The 25,962-nt window shown below is 37.7% G+C and overlaps 1 protein-coding gene across 1 annotated transcript in view; it reads right to left on the reverse strand.

Moving 5' to 3' along the window:
- Nucleotides 1-25,962, reverse strand: part of LOC107691615 (ephrin type-A receptor 6-like) — a 123,559-nt gene that overhangs the window by 5,548 nt on the left and 92,049 nt on the right. The window contains exons 7-13 of the mRNA XM_016490302.1: nucleotides 8,745-8,869; nucleotides 8,292-8,454; nucleotides 7,791-7,899; nucleotides 6,522-6,592; nucleotides 6,289-6,414; nucleotides 5,594-5,779; nucleotides 2,774-2,835 (exon numbers count right to left, since the gene is read on the reverse strand). Coding sequence (XP_016345788.1) covers nucleotides 2,774-2,835; nucleotides 5,594-5,779; nucleotides 6,289-6,414; nucleotides 6,522-6,592; nucleotides 7,791-7,899; nucleotides 8,292-8,454; nucleotides 8,745-8,869 — 842 coding nt within the window. The remainder of the gene's footprint in view (nucleotides 1-2,773; nucleotides 2,836-5,593; nucleotides 5,780-6,288; nucleotides 6,415-6,521; nucleotides 6,593-7,790; nucleotides 7,900-8,291; nucleotides 8,455-8,744; nucleotides 8,870-25,962) is intronic.

Here is a 25,962-nt window from a genome sequence, read left to right on the forward strand (position 1 = left end):
GTCAGCTTTCCAGCGCTGGAGAGAACTCAAGGAGCGGAAGGCCTGCGATCGGATGCCGAGGTTGCTTTGTTTCTTCTAGATAGGTGAGTAACACCGTGTCTACACTGGACGCGACAGTTGTCACGCCGCGCCGCAACAGCTAAAGTCTGTCTACACTGGACGCGATAAAGCGACCATTGAAAATCATTTGAAATTTGTGTCAATACGTCATAAATAGAACGCAGCAGCAGTTTTCTGTCGGGGATTTGTCGTGCCGCACCGTGCCGCATCCAGTGTAGACAGCATCACTGATTATAATGAGTTCTATAGTATTTTTCCGGTGTAGACACAGTGTAACATTGGTTTTGCTTTGTTTCACAGAACTAATCGTTGCCTGGGTTGCATACATATGTGTGGGGCGGAGCTATCAAAATATCCCTTGCTATCTATCCCTTTAACGCTTGTGTTTGGATTAGGGGTGCTCCGATTGATCGGCTACCGATCACTATCGGCCGATAATCACGTTGGGATGATTGAACGGCGGTCTCTAAAAACCGATCTCAAGCTGATGACGCTGCCGTGAGTGGTTTGGCATGACATGCAGCGGCACGTGTCAGTCTCTGTCCGGGGCAGGTGAAATAATTATAATGCTGAAGGTGAGGTACTCACCTTCATATTTCTTCATTAAATAACTTATAAAGTAATGTGAAAACCTTGTGAGTTTATAAATTGCATTACTTTGTAATTCGTGCCAGTGTTACCACTAGCGAAGAATTAAAGTAACAGCGCATTGTTTGCAGTAAATATAAACATGGATTGACACAAAAATGTAGTAAGTACACCATAAATGCATATAATTAAAGTCTACTGAGCATTGAATAATGTGTTGCTTATATTTATTGTGTTTAAACATGTCAGTGAAAGATTGTATTACTGTGCTGTGTAAAAAAATAATTGCAATGCTGAAAAAGTATTTTCAGTGACAATGTTTGGAGTTGAAATCAAACTAATGGATAAATGTTGTGTTTGTAGGTAGTAAACAGCAACGGATCAGTAGCGGACTCCTGTGTGAAAGCACAGTCCGTGCTGCTTCCCCTCTCAAAAGAGTCACTCCCCCATTTTCAAAAATGAAATTCGGGCCCTGAATAAATGTCTAAAAATCCAGATTGGAGTATCACTATAAATAGGCATAAATGATAAAAAGAAGGCTTTAAAAGATCGGTATCGGTGATCGGTATGGGCAGATACTGCTTTCTGTGATCAAAAATCCTGATCGGAGCACCCCTAGTTTGGATAGTAGTTGATGAATACATAGATGCTAAGAATGATTTTTCGTTTTTCTTTTTATTAACCTTATAGCTTTGAGTAGTTCATTTTAAATTGAGGAAAGAACAAATATTGAGTAGTCTCTCAGTGAAATTCAGTATCAGTTGAGAACTGATAACCAAGAATGAATGAATGAATAAACAAACAAACAAACAAACAAATTAATTAAATAATTCCTGGTTCCTTTTTTGACATTCAATTCTTTTTACAGTTCTTGAAGGCACTACTATTCAACACTACATTACAATGTTAGTGGATCTACTGGTAACACTTTATTTTAGGGTCTATTAACTTGTTGCTTATTATTAGCATGCATATTACTAGAATGTTAGCCATTTATTAGTAGTAATTAAGCACATATTAATTCCTTATTCTGCATGACCTTATTCTACATTCCTAATTCTACCCAATACCTAAACTTAACAACTACCTTACTAGCTATTAATAAGCAGCAAATTAGGAATTTATTGAGGGAAAAGTCGTAGTTAATAGTGAATAACTGTTTCCTATTCTAAAGTGTTACCGATCTACTATATACAGTAACCAATGTAGTCCAATTCCTGAACTAATGACTTGTATAAGTTGTTTTTTTACAAACGACTTTGAGTCCAATTGATGACTTTGAACAATATTTAAAGACTTCATGGCTTTTCCAGTTTGAGATTTACTGGATACGAATTTTTAAAACAATTTTTTACTCACCATTTCTACCTTACAAAATATCTTAGAGCTTGGCGCAGCTTGCTTGGTAAATAAACATGTATTAAACTACAACATAGAAAAAGTATCCACGTGACGCAGCTGACACAAAACAGCAAACTCCAAAATGGCACCAGGGTGATGTGGAGGAGACAAATTTAATAAAGTCGTTTTTTTTTTTTCTTTTGCGCACAAAAAGTATTCTCGTAGCTTCTAAAATTATGGTTGAACCCCTGATGTCACATGGATTACTTTACCGATCTCCTTGCTATGTTTCTGGACCTTGATCTTGTAAGGATCCTTGCTGTCTATAGAGGGTCAGAGAGCACTCAGATTCCATCAAAAATACCTTAATTTGTGTTCTGAAGATGAACGAAGGTCTTATGGGGTTGGAACAACATGAGGGTGAGTAATTAATGACAGAATTTTCATTTTTGGGTAAACTGTCCCTTTAATAATAGGCTTGCTAGTAAGCAACTAGTTAATTGGTCCCTATACTAAAGTATACCAAAATATCTGAATTTTTAGTCATTTTGGATTATTTTATTGCTTGTTTTTTGTTTGCTGCAGACCCCAAATGGACCCCAGCCCCCTGGTTGAGAACCACTGTTTTAGACAGTCACACCGCATGACATGTCAACTTTCTAAAAGCATTTCATATCAACTATTGATTTGCTGGCAAATTAGAAAATGCTCTCTCTGGATAAGTCATGTTTATGAGCAATGTCAGGTGTGGTGTGCCATATTAATGAATTGAGTTATTGTATACCCTCAGAAAAGAGTCCAAGGAGCCATTCTCCATGTATTCCACCACTATCATCACAGGCCGACCTACAAAGAGGAAAACAGGACACCTGTAAGTAATGGACTAGGTTATACAGAAAGAAACAGAGGGAAATGGGACAGACATTGCCACATTACTCGACTGTGTCTTTGCATGACTACAAGTCAAACCCAAAAGTTCACTTTTTCCTTCATTATCAGTGCTTAGTTTCTATGAAACTAGTGTATAATGTTGCTACAGTAACATCTGTAGTACCTCTATCATTTTAATTAACTTCTCCAAACAGCCTTAGTTAATCTATAGAAGCATGGTAGTTCCAAACAGATGAAAGACATGACATAACTCTAGAATCATACACTGAGAGTTTTTTGCTTTTTTTTTCTGGAGGTTGCAGGTAGTTTGATTTATAGCATGAAATCAGTGATTGTCTGCATGTCAGACCAAAGCTGTGAGTGTATCAAACTTGGCGGAGAAACATGTTTGTTTCTTGGAGAGAGAAAACAGCTTTTGGCTGATGATGATCCAAGTTATTCTGTAATCAGTTTCATTCAGACAATTCGCATCCTCAATGATCAATAGCAATACTGTAACAGGGCAGACAAGACGTGAGACGTACGGATCCATTTGCAAACTTTATTTCAAAGGCGTGGTCAGAAACAGGCATGGGTCAGACAATGGCAAACTGGTATGGAGAAGACAAGGCAAGGGCAATCCGGTAAACAAGCGAGGGTCAGTCGACGGCGAACGGAATCCAACAGGGCGAGACTAGAGGGATAAATCCAGGTACACAGGCAAAGATCAGAACATAGGAAAACAGACAAAGCAAGACTCCGCTAAGGCTAGGAAAACTAAGCAGGCTCCGTAAGGTAGCTATCAGCTAAACAATGATATTCGCTAACCAATACTCGGCAGTGGGAAGGGATCAGAGTGAGTGTTATATAGGGAATGTGTGATTGATTACAGCTGTGTGCAATCAACTGTGTGTGTGTAATCAGTGCAGTGGATGATGGGAACTGTAGTCCGGGTGAAGTGCAACAGTGGTGTGGTGTAAGAGTCCATAGTAGTGGAAGAGTGACCTCTGGTGGCGAGTATGGCAGTATGGGTGGCAGTATGGGTGGAAGTGAGGACCACCACGACAGAGCAGGCGGAAAGCCGTGACCGAACTGTCAGAGAGTTCACTGACGGCCTTCATAGCTGTGACAGGACAGGTAGCGAGTTCATAGATGGCCTCCTTGGCCAGAACAGAACAGGACGAGAGTTCATAAGTGGATACCACTGACACCTCTGGAGGTTCTGCAGCGGATGCCACCACCTCTGGAGGTTCTACAGTAGGACCATCGGGATACGGGAAGAGTTCAGTAATGGTTCCTGTGACTATGACATGACAGGCTGCGAGTGCCTTGCTGGGCGCCACCAACGTACAAGGAGTTGAAGCGAGCGCCGCCGCCTCAGGAGGTTCTGCAACACACGCCGCCACCTCTGGAGAAGCTGCAGCAGGCGCCATCACCTCTGGGGAAACAGCAGCGAACTCCACTACCTTGGGAGGTTCTGCAGCATCAGCCGCCACCTTTGGAAACATCATAGTAGGCGCCGCTGTTTCAAGAGTCTCAGTGTTGGTGTATGCAGCCCATACACTCCATAAAGCGATCCCCATTATGGCTGGTATGGAGAAGACAAGGCAAGGGCAATCCGGTAAACAAGCAAGGGTCAGTCGACGGTGAACTGAATCCAACAGGGCGAGACTAGAGGGATAAATCCAGGTACACAGGCAAAGATCAGAACATAGGAAAACAGACAAAGCAAGACTCCGCTAAGGCTAGGAAAACTAAGCAGGCTCCGTAAGGTAGCTATCAGCTAAACAATGATATTCGCTAAACAATACTCAGCAGTGGGAAAGGATCAGAGTGAGTGTTATATAGGGAATGTGTGATTGATTACAGCTGTGTGCAATCAACTGTGTGTGTGTAATCAGTGCAGTGGATGATGGGAACTGTAGTCCGGGTGAAGTGCAACAGTGGTGTAGTGTAAGAGTCCATAGTAGTGGAAGAGTGACCTCTGGTGGCGAACAGACGGAAGTTCATGGACCGGATTCGTGACAAATACTTCACGATTTCCTTATCTGTTTTATTTATGCATTTATTTGTTTATGCCCTGCCATGCTATTCAGACATAGAGTTGCATTAAACTCATTACTGAAGGATATCACATTACTGTTCAAAAGTTTAGGCTAAGTAACACATTTTTTGAAAGAAATTATAACTTTTATTCAGTAAGGATGCATTAATTGATCAATTGATTAAAAGTAATAATAATGACATTCATGTTACAAAATACTTTTTTAAATAAATGCTGTTCTTTTGAACGTTCTATTCATCAAATAATCATGAAAGAAAAAAAAGTATTATGGATTCCATAAAAAATATTAAACTGATTGATACTTGAAAACATTGATACTCAGAAATGTTTCTCAAGCAGAAAATCAACATATTAGAATGATTTCTGAATGATCATTAGACACTGAAGTCTGGAGTAATGGCTGCTGAAAATTCAGCTTTGCCATCACAGGAATCAATTACATTTTAAAACATATTCAAATTCATAAAAGTTCTTTTAAATTGTAATAATAATTCACATTATTACTGTTTTTACTGTATTATGATCAAATAAATGCAACCTCTGTGAGCATACGAGACTTCTTTCAAAAAAGATCTGGCTGACATCAGACATTTGAATGGTATTATCATGGATATATTATACAGCTGTTTAAATCTTCAGAAGGCAAAAAGAAAGCAAAACGTTTCTTACTCTTTGTAACCACACCCTCCAGTCTGATGATGTTAGGATTATCAAACTGTCCCATGATGCTTGCCTCTCGCAGGAAATCCCGTCTCTGACGCTCAGTGTATCCCCCCTTCAGAGTCTTTATAGCCACAGGAATTTCCTTTTTTCCTGGGATACGGAGCCGGCCACTGCACACCTCCCCAAACTCGCCTGCAGAATACACTCGAGTCCATATTCACTGTCATAACATTTAGGGTTACTGCTTGCATTTGTATTTACTAAACACTAGGTGGCAGTCAAACTATATCAAACTTCACAGGTCTCTTTACAAGGGTTCTTTCTCCTCGTGGCAATGATTTCACATTGAATTATTTCCTACTTATCTCACTGAAGATTAGATTCTAATCATTTTGTCTTCTGAGAACAACAAAGTGATTTTTCAGAGAGGCATTTAAGAGCCTAACTGTGAAAATGATCTGAAATATATTTTAATTCGACACATAAGAGAAACCAGAGCCTAGATCTAGAGACTAAAGGAGAGAAGAAATCTGAAGCAGTTTAAAAAAAAAAAAAAAACATTTTTTAAGAACTTTATCTTCTAACCAATTTATTTTTAACTCATGACACATTTTCATTTTATATCTTGCTGCAGAAATAGCAGGAGTAGATTATGGGCTACTGAGTATCAGACTGAAGTGAGCTATAAAAAGAGCTCTGACCTGCTCCGATGACTCTTTCGATTCGGATACGAGATGGATCGATTTCCTTGGCAAACTCATGAACGGCCTGTGAGGGGTCCTCGTAAGTGTCCGGGTCAATGTAAGTCTTTAATCCTGGGAATGGCACTATAAAAAACATGTCAAAGGTTGAAATCTGTATTTTTTTTTCTCCTGAATACATTTAAAATATGAATATACAGTATGTGAGTGAGTGTGTAATTAAGGTCTCATACCATGCCCATTTTGATACTGTGTTCTTTTTTTGTCTTCTGACTTTATCTTAGATTTTATGTACCACTGACACCTGTTCAAATAAAAAGAATGTAAAAATGTAATTGATCAATGGTTTTGTTGATGTACGTTACATAACACAATTAGAGACTTCAGCGCTGTCCATGGTTCTGAAGCCAGTGTCCCTGTCCACGGTGCTGAATCAAGATCGGTAACCAGAAAGACTCAAGACACATGGCTGAACAGCCCCTCAAATGTTGAAATTAAAATAATGCTCCTCCAGGCAAAACAACTCAAGAGTGTTCAATTGTAAATTAATTTCTGTTTTTCGAGAAATGAAGACACTGATTCTGTCCGTCATCAAGAGCTCTTGATTTATTTGAGAGCTGCTCACAACAGCCTCCCTGCAAATCTGCACAAGCAGCTGAACACGGTGCCATCAGCCCCTGCAGCTGTGCGAGGATGTGATGGCACAGGGGCTGGCTGAGTGAGGTTTCACACAGCGCACTGCACATGCTGATATTGCGAATCGCAGGACCGTGTGGCATGTTTAAGCTTGCTGTCAGTCTCACAGCAGGCCATTTCATGGCAGCAGACACGGCCGCTGCCGGGAGGCTGCAGCATTCCGACTAATTAGGCAGCGACATGGCTCAGCCAATCGGAAAATAGGAAGGTGCTCCGTGGCCAACAGGCCTATTAGGAGATGGCTGGATAAGCAAGGAGCTAAATTAAGGGTAAATGAGTGAATGAAAGAAAAGACATATCCATGACATCCACAAACAGACAGACAGACAGAGATAGATAGATAGATAGATAGATTCAGTTTTGCACATTACTTAATTTAAAGCTACAACTGTTACATAACATATTGAGTTTATGGTCTGACAGACAGACAGACAGATAGATGATAGATAGATAGATAGATAGATAGATAGCAAATGCATATAAACACAACATCTGTTCATCTATCCTGGAGCATATTTACCTGCCCCCTTATTATTTGCTCCCTTATTACCTGCCAGTGATGAGAAGGAAGAGGGTGAGAATGATGAGGAGAGAGAAGCCCCCCACTGTGGCTGTAACAATCACCAACACCTGGCCCTGATCAGCTGCCTCCTCAGAGTCTAACATAGTGAAAGTGTGTGTGTGCAGACAGATAGATGATAGATAGATAGATAGATAGATAGATAGCAAATGCATATAAACACAACATCTGTTCATCTATCCTGGAGCATATTTACCTGCCCCCTTATTATTTGCTCCCTTATTACCTGCCAGTGATGAGAAGGAAGAGGGTGAGAATGATGAGGAGAGAGAAGCCCCCCACTGTGGCTGTAACAATCACCAACACCTGGCCCTGATCAGCTGCCTCCTCAGAGTCTAACATAGTGAAAGTGTGTGTGTGTGCACATGAAAGAGCAAGAGAGGGAGAAAGAAAGAGAAAGAAGCACAAAACAATGAAGTCACTTTCAAGTTTACATTCGGTCGGTCAGTGGGGCTTCTATCAGTCTCAGAAATAGATTTAATGCCAGGAGAATGGTTGGTGGGTCTTTAAATACATACGGTGCACTAAGATAAGCCAAAAAGCAGAACTGAAATCACACAGCACTGAAGTCAATCACAATAAACATATAATGTTCCCTTCTAAAATCTGTTTAAAACTCTACTCTTGTCGTTGACATGGTATGACCACCATCTCAGAAAACTGAGCGCAACTACAGTGTTTTAGGCTAACAGGTATTGAAATTAGGCATTTTTAGAGAAACCCTTACTCTCGTCTCCTGTGGCGAACTCAAACTTGGGGCTGTAACTGCTGTAGCCGGCGAGGGTACGAGCACGCACGTGGAAAGCGTAAACCGTGGAGGGCTTTAGTCCGGCCACTATCACGCTCGGAGACTTCGTACGTGTAGAGGAGTAACTTAACTGTTCCTGTTCCTATAAATATAAAGGTAGAAAGAAAACAAGAATCTTCATTTAGCATACTGTTCATTATGTAACTGATGTTTTCAGTTTTAAGGCATCTTTACACATCTGAGTTTAGGCTGCTCTTTGCCTACTCAAAATTATGATAAATAAAGACAATAATGACACATAAAAATCTGAGTAAAGTATGCCAGCAATAAAGTAAAGTATAAGTAAAGTATACGGATATAATTGATGTGTAAATGCATTTATGCCACCTCTGAGAAGCGTTTAATGATTTATAAACGAAGCTGGTGAGTAACCTTTTCATAATACTTGATCTCGTAGTCCAGGATGACAGCATGCGGCTGCTCAGTTTCCTGCCAGGAGAGGGCGATACTAGTTTGAGATGCCCAGTCTTTTCTCACCACACCTACCAGAGCCGGACCTGAAAGGCAAAAATAATAGTTAGTGATGGTGAAAAGTTATGTCTGATGCAATGAGGGTTTCAATATGTACTGAAAATAGGCAAGCTTTTCTTAACAGGTCACTTTACTGCCATCTAGTGCTTGAAATGATAAACAGCACCTACAAACCATTGTCCCAAAACACCTGGTTTTACAATATGCTACTTAGAAATAAGCTTTAATATGCTTAGGTGTTTTGTCAGTAATGCCATGATATATTAATCAAGGTTGTAAATTGATTAATAAAAAAATAACTGAATTGGCTTACACTTTATTTTAAGGTGTCCTTGTTACAGTGTAATTATACATTTAAGTATTGAGTAATATTAAATAACTACTTACTAAATGTACTTACTATATGGTTAGGGTTAGGATTAGGGGTTGGGGTTGGCTTTGGGCTACTTGCATGTAGTTATGCATAATTTATTGTTATTATAATAGTTAGTACATGTAACGTGTAACAAGGTTACACACCTTAAAATAAAGTGTTACCCAGAATAGCAAATAAATCACAATTCATCATTGTTTGTGTACCCTCTTCTATTATTATTTATTCTTCTTTTCACCTTCTTTTTATTTGCATACCATTGTACTTTTATTTAGCATTTCACTTATATATTTAGTTATTCTTGTTCTTAAATCACATATTGATGCAGTTACTTTTTGTGGTTTTTGAGCTGAAAAAGAAAAGAATAGAAAGCTTTGGACATTATAACACCTGTGCTGGCAAAAGCAATTAAGCTCTGAAACTGTGTTTCCATTTAAGTGAATTATTTTTTTTTTAACACAATTGGCTTTGAAATCTTGAACATCATTGTAATTAGTCAGCTCTGCTTATGCTATGTGAAGATAAAGCACTCAGTCATGGCTCGGTCAGGTGGAAGAACCCAAGAAAAACACAAGGAAAATCCATTAAGGTTCTGCATCTGAGGCCATTTACAATTAGCACAATTAGTGAAGTCTACAAGCCATTGCACTTTAGATGACGGTTCGTGCACATGCATACATAAACGATCATATACACCACAAAAACTGTTTGTTGCTGCTTTCTAATACTGTACACTTCAAGAAACCATTTCGCTTTTTTCTCCCCTTTCACCTCAGCGACTAAAATGACGCCCACAGGTAGGTGGAGTCGATCTCTAATTGAATCCTGGAGCAGATTAAAGTAGTGGGTGAATGGCATTTGCCTGACTGATTGAATTTCTCCCAGGTAAATATTCACTCTGGAAGCCCACTGAGACTGACAGCACGGTAATCACTACCTCTGTCAAAGTAATCAATCTCTCACTGTTAAAACAGCTGGGAAAATATAAGGGGTGGACAGGGAATGGGAGGCTTTTAGGTACAGAAAGTTGCAGAGAGAGAGAGGATTTGGGCAGCCGGTAAACAGCAGAGAGCAGCGCTCAGAGATGTGCAGCATTGGGCGGCACTGCCTGAGGTCCTTTGGGATATCAGCGAAAGTGATTTGGAGAGAAAATAAGAGAATAAGACACCGGTTTTGCTAGGGTTACCACCTGTGACACAATCTCTGTCTCTGTCAGTCTTTCTCGGTAACCACAAGGGCTTTATCTAAAAGTGCGATGCTGTCTATCTTCCATCTACTACATCTCTGCAAATTTGCTGTGGAGATATATTGGAACGGTGTTTGATGAGCCCTCCATGTTGTTTGTCTGACTTGACTCAGCACGGCGGGAGACGCCACGTGCTGAATCTCTCTCATGAGAGGCAGCTCATCTTTTATTGAGAGAGGACGGCCCACGCAGCTCGTGACATCTGACTACTTTAGACGCGCGTGAGGAAGAGACTCGCAGGTTTGCACAGAAATATTGAAGACAGAGTGACTGTAGAGAACAGGCAGCACCTTAATAAATGATGAAGCCTCATCATGTCGCTATTTACAGAGGTAGAGATTGATTTCAGAATGAAATATTACACAGGAATTTTTTTCTGATTCTGTGACTGCCTGACCTTAGCTCGGGTTGTCAGCTGGTGAAAGGGCAGGAGGCTGAACTTGGTTGGATAAACAAAATGACATTATGACTCATAACAGACCCAGTGAAGGACAGCTGGGGAGTTAGTTCACAATTTATTCAATATTTATCTGTCTTAAATCTTTAATGGCACATTGGACAATCAGTCGGAGATTATTTTGAATCACATGCACTACCGTTAAAAAATGTAGGGTCTTTTCTTTTAGACTTTTATTTAATATTTTACTCAGTAAGAAAAGTTTAAATTGGTCAAAAGTGACAGTAAAAGCATTTATAATGTTACACACCATTTATATTTTAAATTAATTTGGTTCTTTTGAACATTCTATTCATCAAAGAATCTTAAAAAAAAAAATGCATCAAGGATTCCTTAAAACTAATAAACTGTTTTCAAGATAATTAATCAGAAATGTTTCTTGAGCAGCAAATCAACATAATAGAATGATATCTGAATGATCATATTACACTGAAGACTGAAGTAGTGGCTGCTGAAAATTTGCATCACATGAAATTTCAACATACATTACAAAAGAAAAAATATATATATTGTAGTAATATTTCTGTTTTACTGTATTTTTGATTGAATAAATGCAGTCTTAGACTTTGCATTAAATACATTAATATATTTAATGTTCAGAAATGTATATATTAATGTACATACAAAAAAAGAAATTTCAGTAAGTGAAACAGATGTTAATTCAGTAACCATTCTAAAGAATTCAGTTCAAGAAATAATTCATCAGACTTATTCTTATCTGCTGCTAAGAATAATTTTGTTTTCATCAATCGTTTTCTATGCAATTCAATGATTTTAAGATTTTTTTCCCCCATTTTTGCAGTACATTTTGTTTTTCAACATAATCACTTTCAGTTAACGTAATTTAGTTTACTTTTGGGTTATTTTGTGACTTTTTATTGAAAAACAGTAAATCAAACTAGATTTCAACATGTCTGCAACTTTCAAGCTTACTGCTAGGCCAGGATTCTGAAGTACTCACAAAGTTCTGATGCCATTTCTGACACAAACATGAGCATTTTATTTGTTTCCTCAAACCACATTGTGAACAGAACTGTTCATCCGCCTGTGCAGTATACTGAATTGTCATAACAGGCCTTAGTTGGTAATTAGCCTGAAGCACCAACGATCACGCAAGAAGAAACCAAAAGCAGAAACTGCTAACACAAACACATTCAAAACGAAGAAAAAATTAAGGCGCTTAATGTACAGTCATTATGCAGAGCTGACTTGCATTTTTATTTTAATTAGCTGTCCTGCTCCGCTTAAGGGAATCTTCCATTGACTTTCACCCCTGAATCATTCCAGACTCTTTATGGAGGCTGCACAATGCCTAAATGATGAGTTTCCCACATAATCAGCAATCATACCACTCTAGTCAAACAATCACCAAAGCCAGATTAAGGATAATTGGATGCTGCTTGTTTTCACAGGGTGTTTTTTTAAACATGACATTCTCTTGTAGAGAGTTTACCAAAATGACTGTCAAAGGAAATGTGGCACATAAAAAATGTACATGCTTGTGGGCACACATACTGAACACGCAACCTAAGTTCTTGTTTTATCGATGTGGCTCTGTAGGGGACATGCAAATAGAAACTGTCCTTGCAGCTACATTTCTCTGTGATTTCAAAGATTTCTTATATGCATGAGAGGAAGCCAGGGAAAAAGAGAGCTCCTTTAATGCACATTTTCCTTCTATTTCCCATGGCTTGACAGATTTCACTCCCTCCCACCCCGTCCTAGAATTATATACAAGATTAAAAAGAAAATGCTTCCCTATAGCTCCTATAATCTTCTCCTCTAAGTGTATCTCATGTAGTCCTGTTACAATAAGTGAACACACTCATCTGAGAGTGCTAAACCTGAGCTTACCCCAGCTGAGCATTAGAAATGTGTAGGTGGAGCTGTGGCATAGCAGTTAGTGCATATAGAAGAAGTAGGTTTAAGTCCAATTAATTAATTGAATCCAGCAATTTTAACACATATATATGGAATAAAAATGGAACAAATTAATCATGCAAATCATCCATATGTAAATTCCATAATAAGAAATTTTACTACCATCAGAGCAATTAAAGCCTAAAGTAGCCTATTACCCTAATGTGCACAGTCAGCGGACCACCTCAACCACTTTTATTGGGAGCATTTGTGGGTTTTATCAGCAAATATATATACAAACAGTGGAGAAAGCCATTTCTCACGGGAGGAAGCAATGTTATGGATAAAGGACTCATTTTAGCTGGAAGCAACGTTAAAAACCTCTTAATGATGGATTTGTTTCTATCAAACATGTGGACTGGCGTCAAGTGGATTACTTGTGGATTACTGTGATGTATTTATGAGCTGTTTGGACTCTCATTCTGACGGCACCCATTCACTGCAGTGGATCCATTGGTGAGCAAAAGATGTAATTCAAAATTTCTCAAAGAAGAAACAGACGTATCTACATCTTGGACGGCCTAAGCAGCCTGAGTACATTTTCAGCAAATTTTCATCAAGTTTTACAGTGTAAAACAGAGTTTAAACATGTTAAATGTGTGTTTACAGCAGCTGAGGTTTTATCTGTCTGGCAGTGAATGAGTTTACCAGCTGCTCTGAGAGAGGGAAGATCCGACACAGAGTTTGACATGGCCACGTTTGATTTGTTCTCTGCAATGAAAACAACTCCAATTCAGATTCAGAGATGAATAATGAGAGACGTTCGAGTATTTGTCTAAACACACTCAAAAATCATCCACCCCCAGATACACATGCGAGTCTCTCAGTGGCTCACAAACCGCAGCAATTAACTGGCAAATGAAGCAGCTGCAGTAAATATGCAGTCGATACGACAGAACTCAGGCTGAGTGCAGGCCGATACATGTAATTGCAAACACATGCGAGATGTGCAGACGCTTATTCTTTCTTTTATGATTGTGTGTGTGGATGCATGGGTCGGTATATGTTTATTGAGTGTGTAAGGGAAGTATAAGAGTCTGTGTTTGTGTGTTTGCATGATTTGAGAGTCTATACATGGGCCAGTCGGTATTCAATTCAATTAAACTGGCTTTTTGGTAAACGCAGTGAGGTATTAAAGCATCGAACACAAGCAGCTTGAGCTGAAGGGAGTTGGGTCATCATAATCAATACTAATTCACTCTTTTATAGTTCAAGGGTAATTAACAAGCTACAGTGAATTAGCGTTCCGCCTCTGTCTCGTCACGCTTACTGGCGGTGATGTATTTCAGTAGAAATGCTAAATCTGTACATTTCTCATAATAGTATGACTTGGACGAAATTGAGACGCTGCAGCAGTTGTGTGAAAAACAATGTCCTTGAAAACTGAAGAGCCTATCAAAACATCAGCTCAGTTCAGCTTCTAAGCCAGCTGTAACAAGCAAAATAAGATGAAAAGCACAAGAGAGAGGCTGGAAGTGAGTGAGAAAGTAAAAAAAAAAGGTAGATCGTCTCTAGGAATAATTGTTAATTTCCGGTAACAGATTTGTCTTGGAGTGCGGAAAAAATAGATGATATTCTGTTCCCCTCCCCTGTCCAACCAGATCTTAATTATTGCACCTATATGGGCCATTATGTGCCAACACCTGGCCTCAAGGGAAAAATTTGTACATTGCATAATTTTTCACTTTGAGCTGTTCCCACTGCCAGGAAAAATAAATAGCTAAATAAATAAATAAAATCAGAGAGACACTGAGAGAAAGAGAGAGAGAGAGAGAGAGAGAGAGAAGGAAGGGGGTGGTAAAAATAACACAAATAGGCTCTCTAATCCCACTTTCTCTCTATTCTGGGTAAAGACAAAATAACAAAGATTAAAAGAAAATTGCAGAAGTGTAAATACGTTCACAAAGCTAGATGTCTAGATAATAAAGAGAAAAAAGCTTAGAACACCATCCTAAGCGAACTGAGGGTAGACAATAATGACTTGAAAAACAGTGTACTCTACATTACTGTAACCGATGCAGGGTTACTGTAAACTACAGAAGAAGCAAACAAAAATGAATAATCTGTGTATTATCCAGGTAGCACTTCTTTAGCATGCGAGGATTGATATATCATTGCAACGTACAATAATAAGAGAAGAAGAGCCCAAACAACCAGTGAAAACATCCGGTGGAAAGATCAATGTTTACAGACTAGAAAACGTGTTTTATTCTGCTGGCAAGTCTTAGTCCTCCAAGACCATCAATGAAAATACCTCACACAACTAAAACCAAAAATAGCTTAGGCAAAATACTTCAGCATATGTCGATTTTGCAAGGCAATTTTAATGGGAAATCTGTGAAAATCTACACAGAAACATAAAGTGTTAAACCCAAAAGTGAAAATTAGCCCATGAATTACTCACCCTCAAGTCATCCTAGGTGTATATGACTTGCTTCTTTCAGACGAATCCAGTCGGAGTTATATTAAAAATTGACTTTGATCTTCCAAGCTGTTTAATGGCAGTCAGCGGGTGTTGCAGTTCATCAGTCCAAAATAAGTGAAATAAAGTGCATCCATCCATAATAAAAAGTGCCTCATACGGCTCCGGGGGGTGAACAAAGGCCTCCTGTAGCGAATCGATGCATTTTTGTAAGAAAAATATCCATATTCAAAACGTAATAATCAATTTAATCTAGCTTGCGCTCACTGTTGTACACGGAAGCAGCTCTGGGCGGATGATGTAGGACGTCGGCGTTGCTCATGCGCCGCGCAGAAGCGCAGGGGAGAGATCAAAACAACGGTCACGAACTCATACAAAACGAGGATTTGTAAAGAAGAATGTCGGAGGATTTCGATATAAGCCAAGAGGAGACTGGTTTTCCTTTGCTAAAGTAAGGAAACTTTGCTTCCGTTGCTCCTGTAAACAAACGTTTTTCACGAGACTCCGGCAACGCCGACATTTTACGTCATCCTCCCGGAGCTGCTTCTGTGTACAACTGTTGGCGCAAGCTAGATTAAAGTGATTATTACGTTTTGAACATGGATATTTTTCTTACAAAAACGCATCGATTCGCTACAGGAGGCCTTTGTTCACCCCCCGGAGCGGTGTAAGGCACTCTGCAACACCCGCTGACTGCCATTAAACAGCTTGGAAGATCAAAGTCAATATTAATATAACTCCGACTAGATTCGTCTGAAAGAAGGAAGTCATATACACTTAGGATGGCTTGAGGGTGAGTAAATAATGGGCTAATTTTCATTTTTTGGTGAACTATCCCTTTAAATTGAGCTGATAGTAAAATGGTGTTATACGTAGCTTTAAGCATTATTAATTGGTAAAACTTTAACATAAGTTTCAATTTATTAACATTAGTTAATGCTTATTTATGCCCTTGTGAAAAAGAAGTGTCCTTAATTATTTTGAATGTGCACTTGTAGTGTTCTTCCAATATTAAATCTATATTTAAAAAAAAGACTGTACTTGCAAAATTGTCACTTAAAAGAGAGTTTATTAAAAAACTTGGGTACAATTTCAAATGACTACATTTTAATATTCTGTTGTGATCTAAATAAGTGCATTTATTTTGATTTGTTGACTTGAGTATTTATTGTTTTTGTGTTCAGTTGTATCTAGGACTATTATTTTGAAATTATTCATGGATTTTACTTTGCATTCTTCTCCCTCTAAATAATTTCCCTTGGATACTTGTGATTATCACCCTGCATGTGTCTTGTCCTTGTTTTAATATGCTTTGTTACACTATTCTGTTTTGTTTCGTTCTTCATGGTGTTTTCTTCCTTTTTTAATTTAATAAACAATCCATCACAATCCGTGACACTAAGGCTATGTTAACACTGCATGAATTAATGCTTAATTCAGATTTACTGTCTCATATTGTCTGTTCACATTATTTTTTAAAAGGTGGTCAGTATCAGATTTGAGAGTAAAATGATCACGGTTTTCATAATTGTTCTTTAAGTTTGGTTTGAATTGAGATGCCTCCACTGACTTTTTTAGAAGCTATCTTCCATATTAACCGAATGACTAAAGAGCTACCAGTATATCTTTGGAGTGACTCCCATCAGTGCAGAATTGTGATGAATGTTGATCTAGTGACATAAAAGTCACATTAATTATGATGACTGGTACTAATTGTACTTAATTGTATATTTATCATTACAAATATGCAATTACAAATATATTTAAATACAATAACATACAGAACAAGTTTCAACAGAAATGACAGAAATGCATTAAATTACTTGCTTTAAAAACTTTAATAACTAAAGTTAACTGCACTACAGAACTGTACAGAAAAGTGTTACCAAATAATTAAATAATAAAATAATATTTAATAAACAAACACACAAGGTGCAGAAGGCTTGCAGAATTTTATGAATGACAGGCGTTCTAGTTTTGCAGAAATGGGTGCAGCTGTCAGTGCAGTTTCGTTTGGGCCTGCTCATGGGAAATCACACTGAAATACAAAAACATCTGAATAGGCACAAACTGTGCAGGCCGCTTTCACATTTTGACAGACCAGAATCAGAAAGACGAAATCATTATGATGTCTGACAGGACTAATCTGGGCTCATTAAGTCCATAATTGCATATTAATATGCCATTTTGCCAGCGATATCAGTGGGCTAGCAAATAAATCTTCATTAGAGTTTAAACAGGTGATTGCCATTTCACTCTTATGGTCTGTGTTGTTGACAGAAATTGTACAAGAATTGCAATCCATCCATCATCCTCTTAAATTCACAATGGAAAACAAAAACAGAAAGAGAGAGAGAGAGAAAAGAGCGAGAAAGACAGATGGCACCAAAATTGCAATTTCTTGCGTCTTTGTTCTCCGATTCATTGACAATACCCAGCACATATACATTAACATTCCAGCATTCAAACAATATGTGTGCAATCACCGTCAGCCTGCCACTCACTTGCAAAGACACAGCGCAGTTAAATCTCCATTATAATGCCCTTCAGGGGAATAAGAAAGCTCTGCTCAGTCTCGAGTGCTTTGAGGGCTGCCATGGTGGTCAGAAGTCTGGATGTCTGTCTCTGTGTTTTCTGGCGCACAGTCTCTCAAAATTGAGACAGTCACCCTAGTCTTTCCCCTTTCCCTTTTTCCTTGTATCTCTCAATCTCTCTGTCTTTCCCTGGGGGACAGTGAAGTGTCAGCGTGTGTCTTTGCCCCTGCTCGGCTCAGTAAGGTCTATGGACATTTTGGCCTCAGATACATTCAAGAAGTACTCTCACCCTCTCTCTCTCTATAGTTAAAGGTATTATTTCAATTATCACTGGTCAATTTTTCTGATTTTTAGGGGTTCAAGTGCATTGCGCTTAAACCTTATTGTAATTCTTAAGATTTTCGAAGATCAGCATTCGGCCTGATGGGGGCGCTACAGCGATCAAAGGTATGATATCGCTCATAACTATTAAAGCGCTTGTTGCAGACTCAAGTGTCTTATATCATGAGAATTCTTGGGTCAAGACAAAACAAAACGCACATGACAGATTTCATCGCCACCTTGGCGAAATGTTCAGCAATTTTGGATTTTTTTTTTTTATTCTATCTGATTGGAACCAGACCATTGCAGAAAAATTATCTGGAGAGTGAATATCAATAATTAACAAAAAATTGCAGTCTTCATAATCCTGTTTCATGTGCAAGAAGCTGCAAAGTGCATGTTTACATGGAGAAGACAATGGAAAAGCAGCACAGTGGAATGCAAAACCCTGTAAAGAATGCCATTTTTTTAACTAAGCATTTACTGTTAATAGTCTATGTTATGCTTTTAGTCATTCTGAATTTGAATTGCCTTGACTTTTTGGGTTAACCTTTAAACCTGAATGTGTACATTCTAGCTAAGATCTGTTTAGCATTTTTCCTATTTGATATTATTTATGAACATAGGATACGTTTTAGACAGGTTTCATGCATCTTTTCTGCAAAGATATTTAACAAGTCATTTGTTTTACATTTACACCATGATGACCATTTCATGAGTGCATGGCCATAGCCAGGGTTTGAAAATTAGTGAGGTCCGGGGTGGGGTAAACAATTGTGCGATAATAACCCCTACAAATACAACTCATTATATACACTAAACAGACATGTATATGTTTGTGAAAGATGGTTTATCTGTTTGGAGGGATGAACACTGTTAAATTATACCATATTTATTGCATCAAAATTTGTTAATATTTTACTATTGTCACAATACGCTGGCGCACGGGAACGAGGAAACGAGGAGACGTGGAGATTTTCACAAAACGAGAGTCTTTAATATTCCAACATTGAGACACAGAACACAAGGATGATGTTCACAACGAGTAGACCCGACGAAGAACTAAGGAACAGACAGGAACTTATAAACACAGGATAATTACAAACACACGTGAGCGGAATCATCAATCACTAAATAAGAACAGGAAACATGACCAAAAAAGGAAAACAGGAACTAAGACAGAGGTAAAACACGATAGACTGTCCAGAATCCTGACAACTATAGGGGTGGATAATTTTATCAGTTGTTTATTAATCATGCAACAATGCATATTACTGTTACAGTTTTCATTAACAATCATTGCTATATAGATGAAAACTTTGTCTAGTGCTCTTATGAATGTTTTTAGCATGACTTTTTGTAAATTTACTACTACTATAATGAATGAAATAGCATGGACTTTTTCATGGCTAGTGTTTGCGTAGGCTATTTCATTTCATTCTGTAACCTACTTGTTCTAGATCTATGTACTAGTGTTAAATGCTACTGTTTTTGACAGCATTGATAATGTTTCTGATGGATAATATCATAATATTTTTTTGCATTTGCCTTACCGAATGTGCTATCATGTCAGCAATAACCTGACCATGGGCTTTTTTGATTAGTTTAAGTGCCGGCGATGCAGTGTTGCCAGATTTCGAAAAATAAATAAAAAATAAACCAAAATTATTTCAAATCTTTGCAAATACGATAATATAAAGATATTGCTGACACTAAACTGCAACTTCAAACTTGATTAACTTTTTAAAGTGTCAAATTAAGTGGAAAAGACAAGTCCAAATACGCTTATAATAGCTGCGCCTTCCGCCCTCACTCACAACTCTCTGAAGTCTCGTCACTCTGCCAGTGTCTCGCAGCGATCATTTTCATAGCACGGATGCTAAACATTCTTGCAAACTATCTAAACAGAATTATACATGTGATGCAGACATTCATATGAGGAGTTTTAAACAGCAAATTAGTAATTCAGAGAAGAAATTTTATTTTTGAACATGAAAAATTTACAAAGGTCAAGTGTGTGGTGCACTTGGAACAGATTCTTATTTACTAGATGGTTTTGCAAGTTTTTAATAAAGAGAATTTTACTTGAATTATGCTGTAGTTACTTTTTTAAATGAAATTTGTATCTTGAATTGGTCAAACATTCTGAAAAATTAAATTTGTATGTATGTATGTATGTATGTATTTATTTATATTATTATTATTATTTTGCCATATTTCCCAGCACTATTTATAATCAATTATGAAACTGGTATAACGCACACACACACACACACACACACACAGCCCAACCCCCTGTCACTTATCTTTCCCCTACCGTTGATCTGAGGTGCTCCGAGCCTCCCAGCTCTGTCTAAAACTGACAATGAAAGGCTCCGTTGAGGCCACTGCAGCTAAAAGCCCCCAAAACGCACTGGGATGTAATGTTAAATAAATGACAAACGGCTTAGGGATGAGGGTCTTCGGTCAGTACTCAGGGGCCAGATTGTCTGAATGAGGACAGCTTGAGGAAGTAGTGTAAATATCAGAGCATTAAAGAATCTAAATGACTATGGATCTAAATAAAGTAACTTAACTTACGAGAGTTTGCTGTCAATTGCCAGCATGCAAAATTAAATAAGTTTCAGTTTTGCTATTTATTTTCCTTTTTCTTTATTGAAGTTGTGTACGTTTGGAATGGTGTGTGTATAGGAATTACAATATCATAGAGCATTATTTGTCATTTTTTTCCATGCGCAGGCTCATCGCTAAAGTAGATTATGCCTGGCTGAGTAATTTTTAAAATGAGATTTGGCCAGCTAGTTTAATATCTTAGATTGCCATTTTATTAGTGTGGCTCTTATTGGTGACGTACGAAGCTTGAATAATTTACGATTTTTTACACATTTTTCTTTATGAGAAAAGCTTTTTATTGAATAACCTCTATATTTCAGTGCAACGGACGTTTTTATACCAGAGCATCTGAGAGTGGGACTTTCATCAAAATAACAGACGCTGCCTCGAATTGATTTGGTCTGAAATTCTACAGATAAGTATAGACAGATGAGAGGAAATGAGGCTATAGATATGGATGGACAATCATACAAAGGCAGCAGAAATGTAATTCCCTATATTTACAAATTCTTTTTTTACAGAACTATTGCTGTGATTTGATTAGCCGTATACGTTAGCACAGCTATGCTATTAGAATTTCAACCATGGCAACAGTCCCTACATGGAAAAACTGGGGGTAAATCATCATTATTTTTCATGCTGGTTTATCATGGATAGGGCCAGACGTATGTTGTTTGACGAATGTTTTATTAGTCTAGCCCACGAGATGTGCAGTTGCTGTGTTATTCATTCAAAATATTAGCGAAATATAGTAGCTCAATGCGTAGAAGATCTTGATTAGGTTAAAACCGAAACCAAGCCATTCACACAGAACGCATATTCAGCGCATTTTTTAGACGGACAAATATAACTGCTGCACTCACGTCTCACACAAGAGATGTATAGAAAGCCATGCAAAGTTAAAACAGTTTAAACTTTTAGAAAACACGTCACGAATTTGTGGAGGTTTATTCCTTTTCACTGCGTCTCATATGTTTTTAAAGGCAATCTGTGTGATCGGCGATTCAGCTCTTTGTATTAAGCAATGCATAAATACATGATGCTGTTTTGTTCATAATTGTTTATGCAATTTACGAAATTATGTTTGATTTATATGAGTTAATTTAGAAGTAATGCATATTTTTTTATAGACAGTTATTTCCTTGCATTGACAATTTAATGCACTGCATTATTTTGCTCATTGCGCCCTCCTGTGGCTTCGGGAGACAAGCCAAACGTTTCCTTAAGACCTATTTAATCTGCATATAAAACATTAGAAATTAGATATTTGTATAATTTTTATTTTGTGTTTGACTGTTAAAACAAAAAAATATTTGTTGTTTGTCTCAATAAATTGGGTTAATTTAAAAATACAGTGGTTAAATAATAATCAAAAAATTATATTGCTTTTTGTTTTAAAAAAGGTTATAAAAAATGTCGATTATATGGAGAAAGGTAAATTATCAATACCTAAAATCGATAGCTAAAAATGTCAATTATCGATACCGAACAATGTGAAACATTATATCGTTGATACATTTTTTAGCTATATCGCCCAGCCCTAGTTGCTACATATAATAAACTATAAAATATATTTACTATGGGGATTTTATATGAATATATTCATCTACCCAGAGAATGTACTTATGTGAAAATTACATATCGCCTATATAGGTAACATACTCGACAATATTACATTTTTTTTATATGAGAGTGTTGAATAATACCACTTAATCACAGTTTTATCATAGTTTATAGTTAAAGTAATCTATGCATGTTTTTATATTATTATAGTTTCAGAATCCCTGTTAGGGGAAAAAAATATTGCTTGATTTCCCAGATGGGTCAGGCTGGCCTGTTGGCTGGATTTAGAGGGGTTTTGGACACTTATCAGCTTGGCCAGGCTGGAAGACCAGCTTAAACCAGCTAAGAACAGAAAAGCTAGGCTGATTTAAGTTTTTTTTTTTTTTGGTGTGGGAAAAAGGTTACGTAACTACACTGTGGGAAAACAAAACCCCAATTAGCACCCCAAGAAGCCAGTGGCAGCATTGGTAAGCTGTTTCAGAGAATGAACTTGTTAAAAACCAGCACTGCTGGCAGAAATGGTTGTGAGCGAACATGTATAAACGTCGGAGGACTCGGGGGGAATGTGTGTGCGTGCCTGTCTTGTCGGCCTGCCAATGTGTCAGCAAAGTGTGCAGGTACACATGGATATGCATGCATATATCAATGTGTCTAAGCATGTGTGTGTGTGTGCGTGCTGTCTAATTGAGAGTTCCTCTGACATTATGCAAGCCCACAAACATTCTGACACCTTGCTATTGACAATTCTATCCAAAGCCTAAAAATAATAAATAAATATAGAATTCAGAGTTTGGAACTGCACAACATGTAGCCTCTCAGCCCCTGGAGAGAACATTTACATTTCATATGTCTCACACAAACTCATCCACTCTCCAGGAAAGCCTCAAACACACATTCTAAACCATGCCATCCACCCACCCATCCAAAAGCAACAGCAGCACAGAAACCGTGTTCAGCATTAATGCCTGTAGCACTTTGAGTTCTCCACTAGTATTTCTCACACAGCATTTCAGCTGACAGTACATTTGTGCTGTAACTCACTCTGGCTGTGGGCTTCTCCTTAAAGACACGGCTGGGTCAAACAACACCTGCCAGCCCCAATATCGCTTTATGTTTACAGTGAATGACTGCACTTTGTGTTGACCAAAAAATGCATTGAAAACTCCACAACAGAGCTTAACACATTCACATTACTGTACAATTGCATCATACTGTGAGCTTAAAGCCCCTATTGGCTGAGCGTATTTAAAGCTGCAGTGTTTTATTTCGATACCATTAGTAAGACCAAACATAATTGCACAAAAAATGCCAAAAATTAGAAAAACAATGTTTCTAACAGGCTTCCCAAGCATTGGCCATTGTTTGGAAGAACAGGACATCACCTCCAAGGTTAATGTAGCTAACTGAAACTAAAAATATTTAAATAAATATGAAGAGTTCAGATGCAAAGTTCATTGTTTCACTTTAATTGCATAGAAAAGGACCTATACATTGCTATTAGAGTAAAATTACTTAACCTAAAAATAGGACTCTAATAAAAATGCTAATTTTAGAAGAAAATTTCAGATGGCACTTAGAGGCGTTTGCATCTGAACTCTTCATATAGAAATAAATAAATATATTTGTACAATGATTTACAGAAAACACTCACTAAAATGCTGTACAGTGCAACAATAGTTTATATAACAATAAAACTTGTCAGGCATATTTAGAAATCATTGGATGTCATTAAAAGACTCACAGTGCACCCCCCCCCCCCCCCCCCCCTTTACCAATCTTTGCCACTACCCTTGAAACACTAGATTTTTCCCAGTTGTCAAGTTTTCAATCATTTAAAATATATACAAATTTAGTATGATCTTTTTTTTTTTAATAAGTACAGGTAAGAATAACTATGTTGTTTCATTTTTACATGAATAAATGTTACGCTGAATGATGATGAAACATTTTTTTACCTATTTTTGACATTTTGTTTTCATCAACGTTATTTGAAACATTAAAGTAGAAGCTTTACTTGCATTGAATATGCTTTCCATGCACATAAAATCTTTTTTTGTGAATTGAATTTTATGCAGACACCATAATGGGACATCTCGCCTTTGACCCATACCAAAGAAAATAAAAGTTATACACTGTGGCTTTAAATGGTATATGAAACACATTGACACCTTGTGCATATTAACTCAAGGTTGTTGTGTTTCACTAACCGCTTTGGGTTATCAGGGGTTCACAGAAGGAAGAAAGACGTTTCAGATCTATTAAACATGCTTCAATCACTTTTTGAGGAGCTGAGGGTCTGATATTTTTGATGTAATATGAATGTCTCTGAGTGGCAGTGAGAGTTCACCATTAAGGCTTGTTTGGATCTCTTGAATCATGATGCTTTGCTAGGGTCACTGGCTTCATAAATTCCTCTAAAAATGACCTTTTTAAAGGGCACCTATTATTATTTTATTTATTTATTCATGCATGCATGCATTCATTCATTCATTTATTCATTCATTCATTCATTTATACATTTATATGTAATTATTTGGCAAATATTCAATTATTTGATTCTGTACATCAGCAATAATTATTTTATCACCTATGCAACATAATCATCATAAATGATGTAAATACAGGTGAAGCTCTTCACTGTGATTACAGCTCATGAGGCAGATTGATCATATCAATCAATCTTTCTTCCTCAATGACACTGATGCTGATGAGCCTCCCTGTCTTTACAAAGGATAAAATGACCCTGCCATTTTATACCCTGCCCTGCTGTATAAGACCACCTGGTCCAGATATGACTTTTAACCTCTCACACTTCTCCAGACATAAAATCATTCATCATGTTGCAGTACTTCATGCAACAAATTGTACTTCATACTGTTCCTTTAAAGGAGACATCTAGATAACCAAAGATGAGGAAACGGTTGAATCGCTCTGCTTTACCAAAACACAAACCAATGAAGCTGAAGCACAATCCAGCCAATAAAAGTGAGCAGCGAATCATCAGTCAGAGCACAGGAAATGGGCACACACAGGGAAATTGATAAAAACGATGTGAGAATAAGTCCTGAGAGTCGAGAGAGCCGTCCTGTGGAGACTTGGGCAGATTCTAATAATGAAGTTTGGCCATATCTGCAGATACAGCAGCCAGATTGAGGAAGACAGCAGGCTTTTAGATAAAGCAGTGTGTCTCTATTAGTGTGAAACTGAGCTTAGGCCAGGAGACGTTTGATGTGCTGAGACAATGCCTCTCCAGGATGAAATTAAATTTGCAGTTATCATCATTATCATGATGAACAATGAGAGTCTGGCCAGGATGGCAATAGTTATGAATACCTTGTGCCAATGGTTTGTTTTTTATAAACAGGGAAAGCATGCTAGCAGGTCTATTGCTCAGAACATCAGGAGACAGAGGTTGGAATGAGAATCTGAGACGCTATAATTTAACCAGTCAAGACTGTTTAAGATTAACTACAAATTGGACCAATTCTAACCAAGTAGATAAGAATAGGCCTATATTTACATTTACATTTAGTCATTTAGCAGACGCTTTTATCCAAAGGGACTTACAAATGAGGACAATAAAAGCAGTCAAAACTAACAAAAGAGCAACAATATATAAGTGCAAATGACAAGTCTCGGTTAGCCTAACGCAGTACACGTAGCAAAGTGT

This window comes from Sinocyclocheilus anshuiensis, unplaced genomic scaffold (assembly GCF_001515605.1).
Source record: "Sinocyclocheilus anshuiensis isolate Anshui unplaced genomic scaffold, SAMN03320099.WGS_v1.1 scaffold442, whole genome shotgun sequence".
NCBI classification, from domain to species: domain Eukaryota; kingdom Metazoa; phylum Chordata; class Actinopteri; order Cypriniformes; family Cyprinidae; genus Sinocyclocheilus; species Sinocyclocheilus anshuiensis.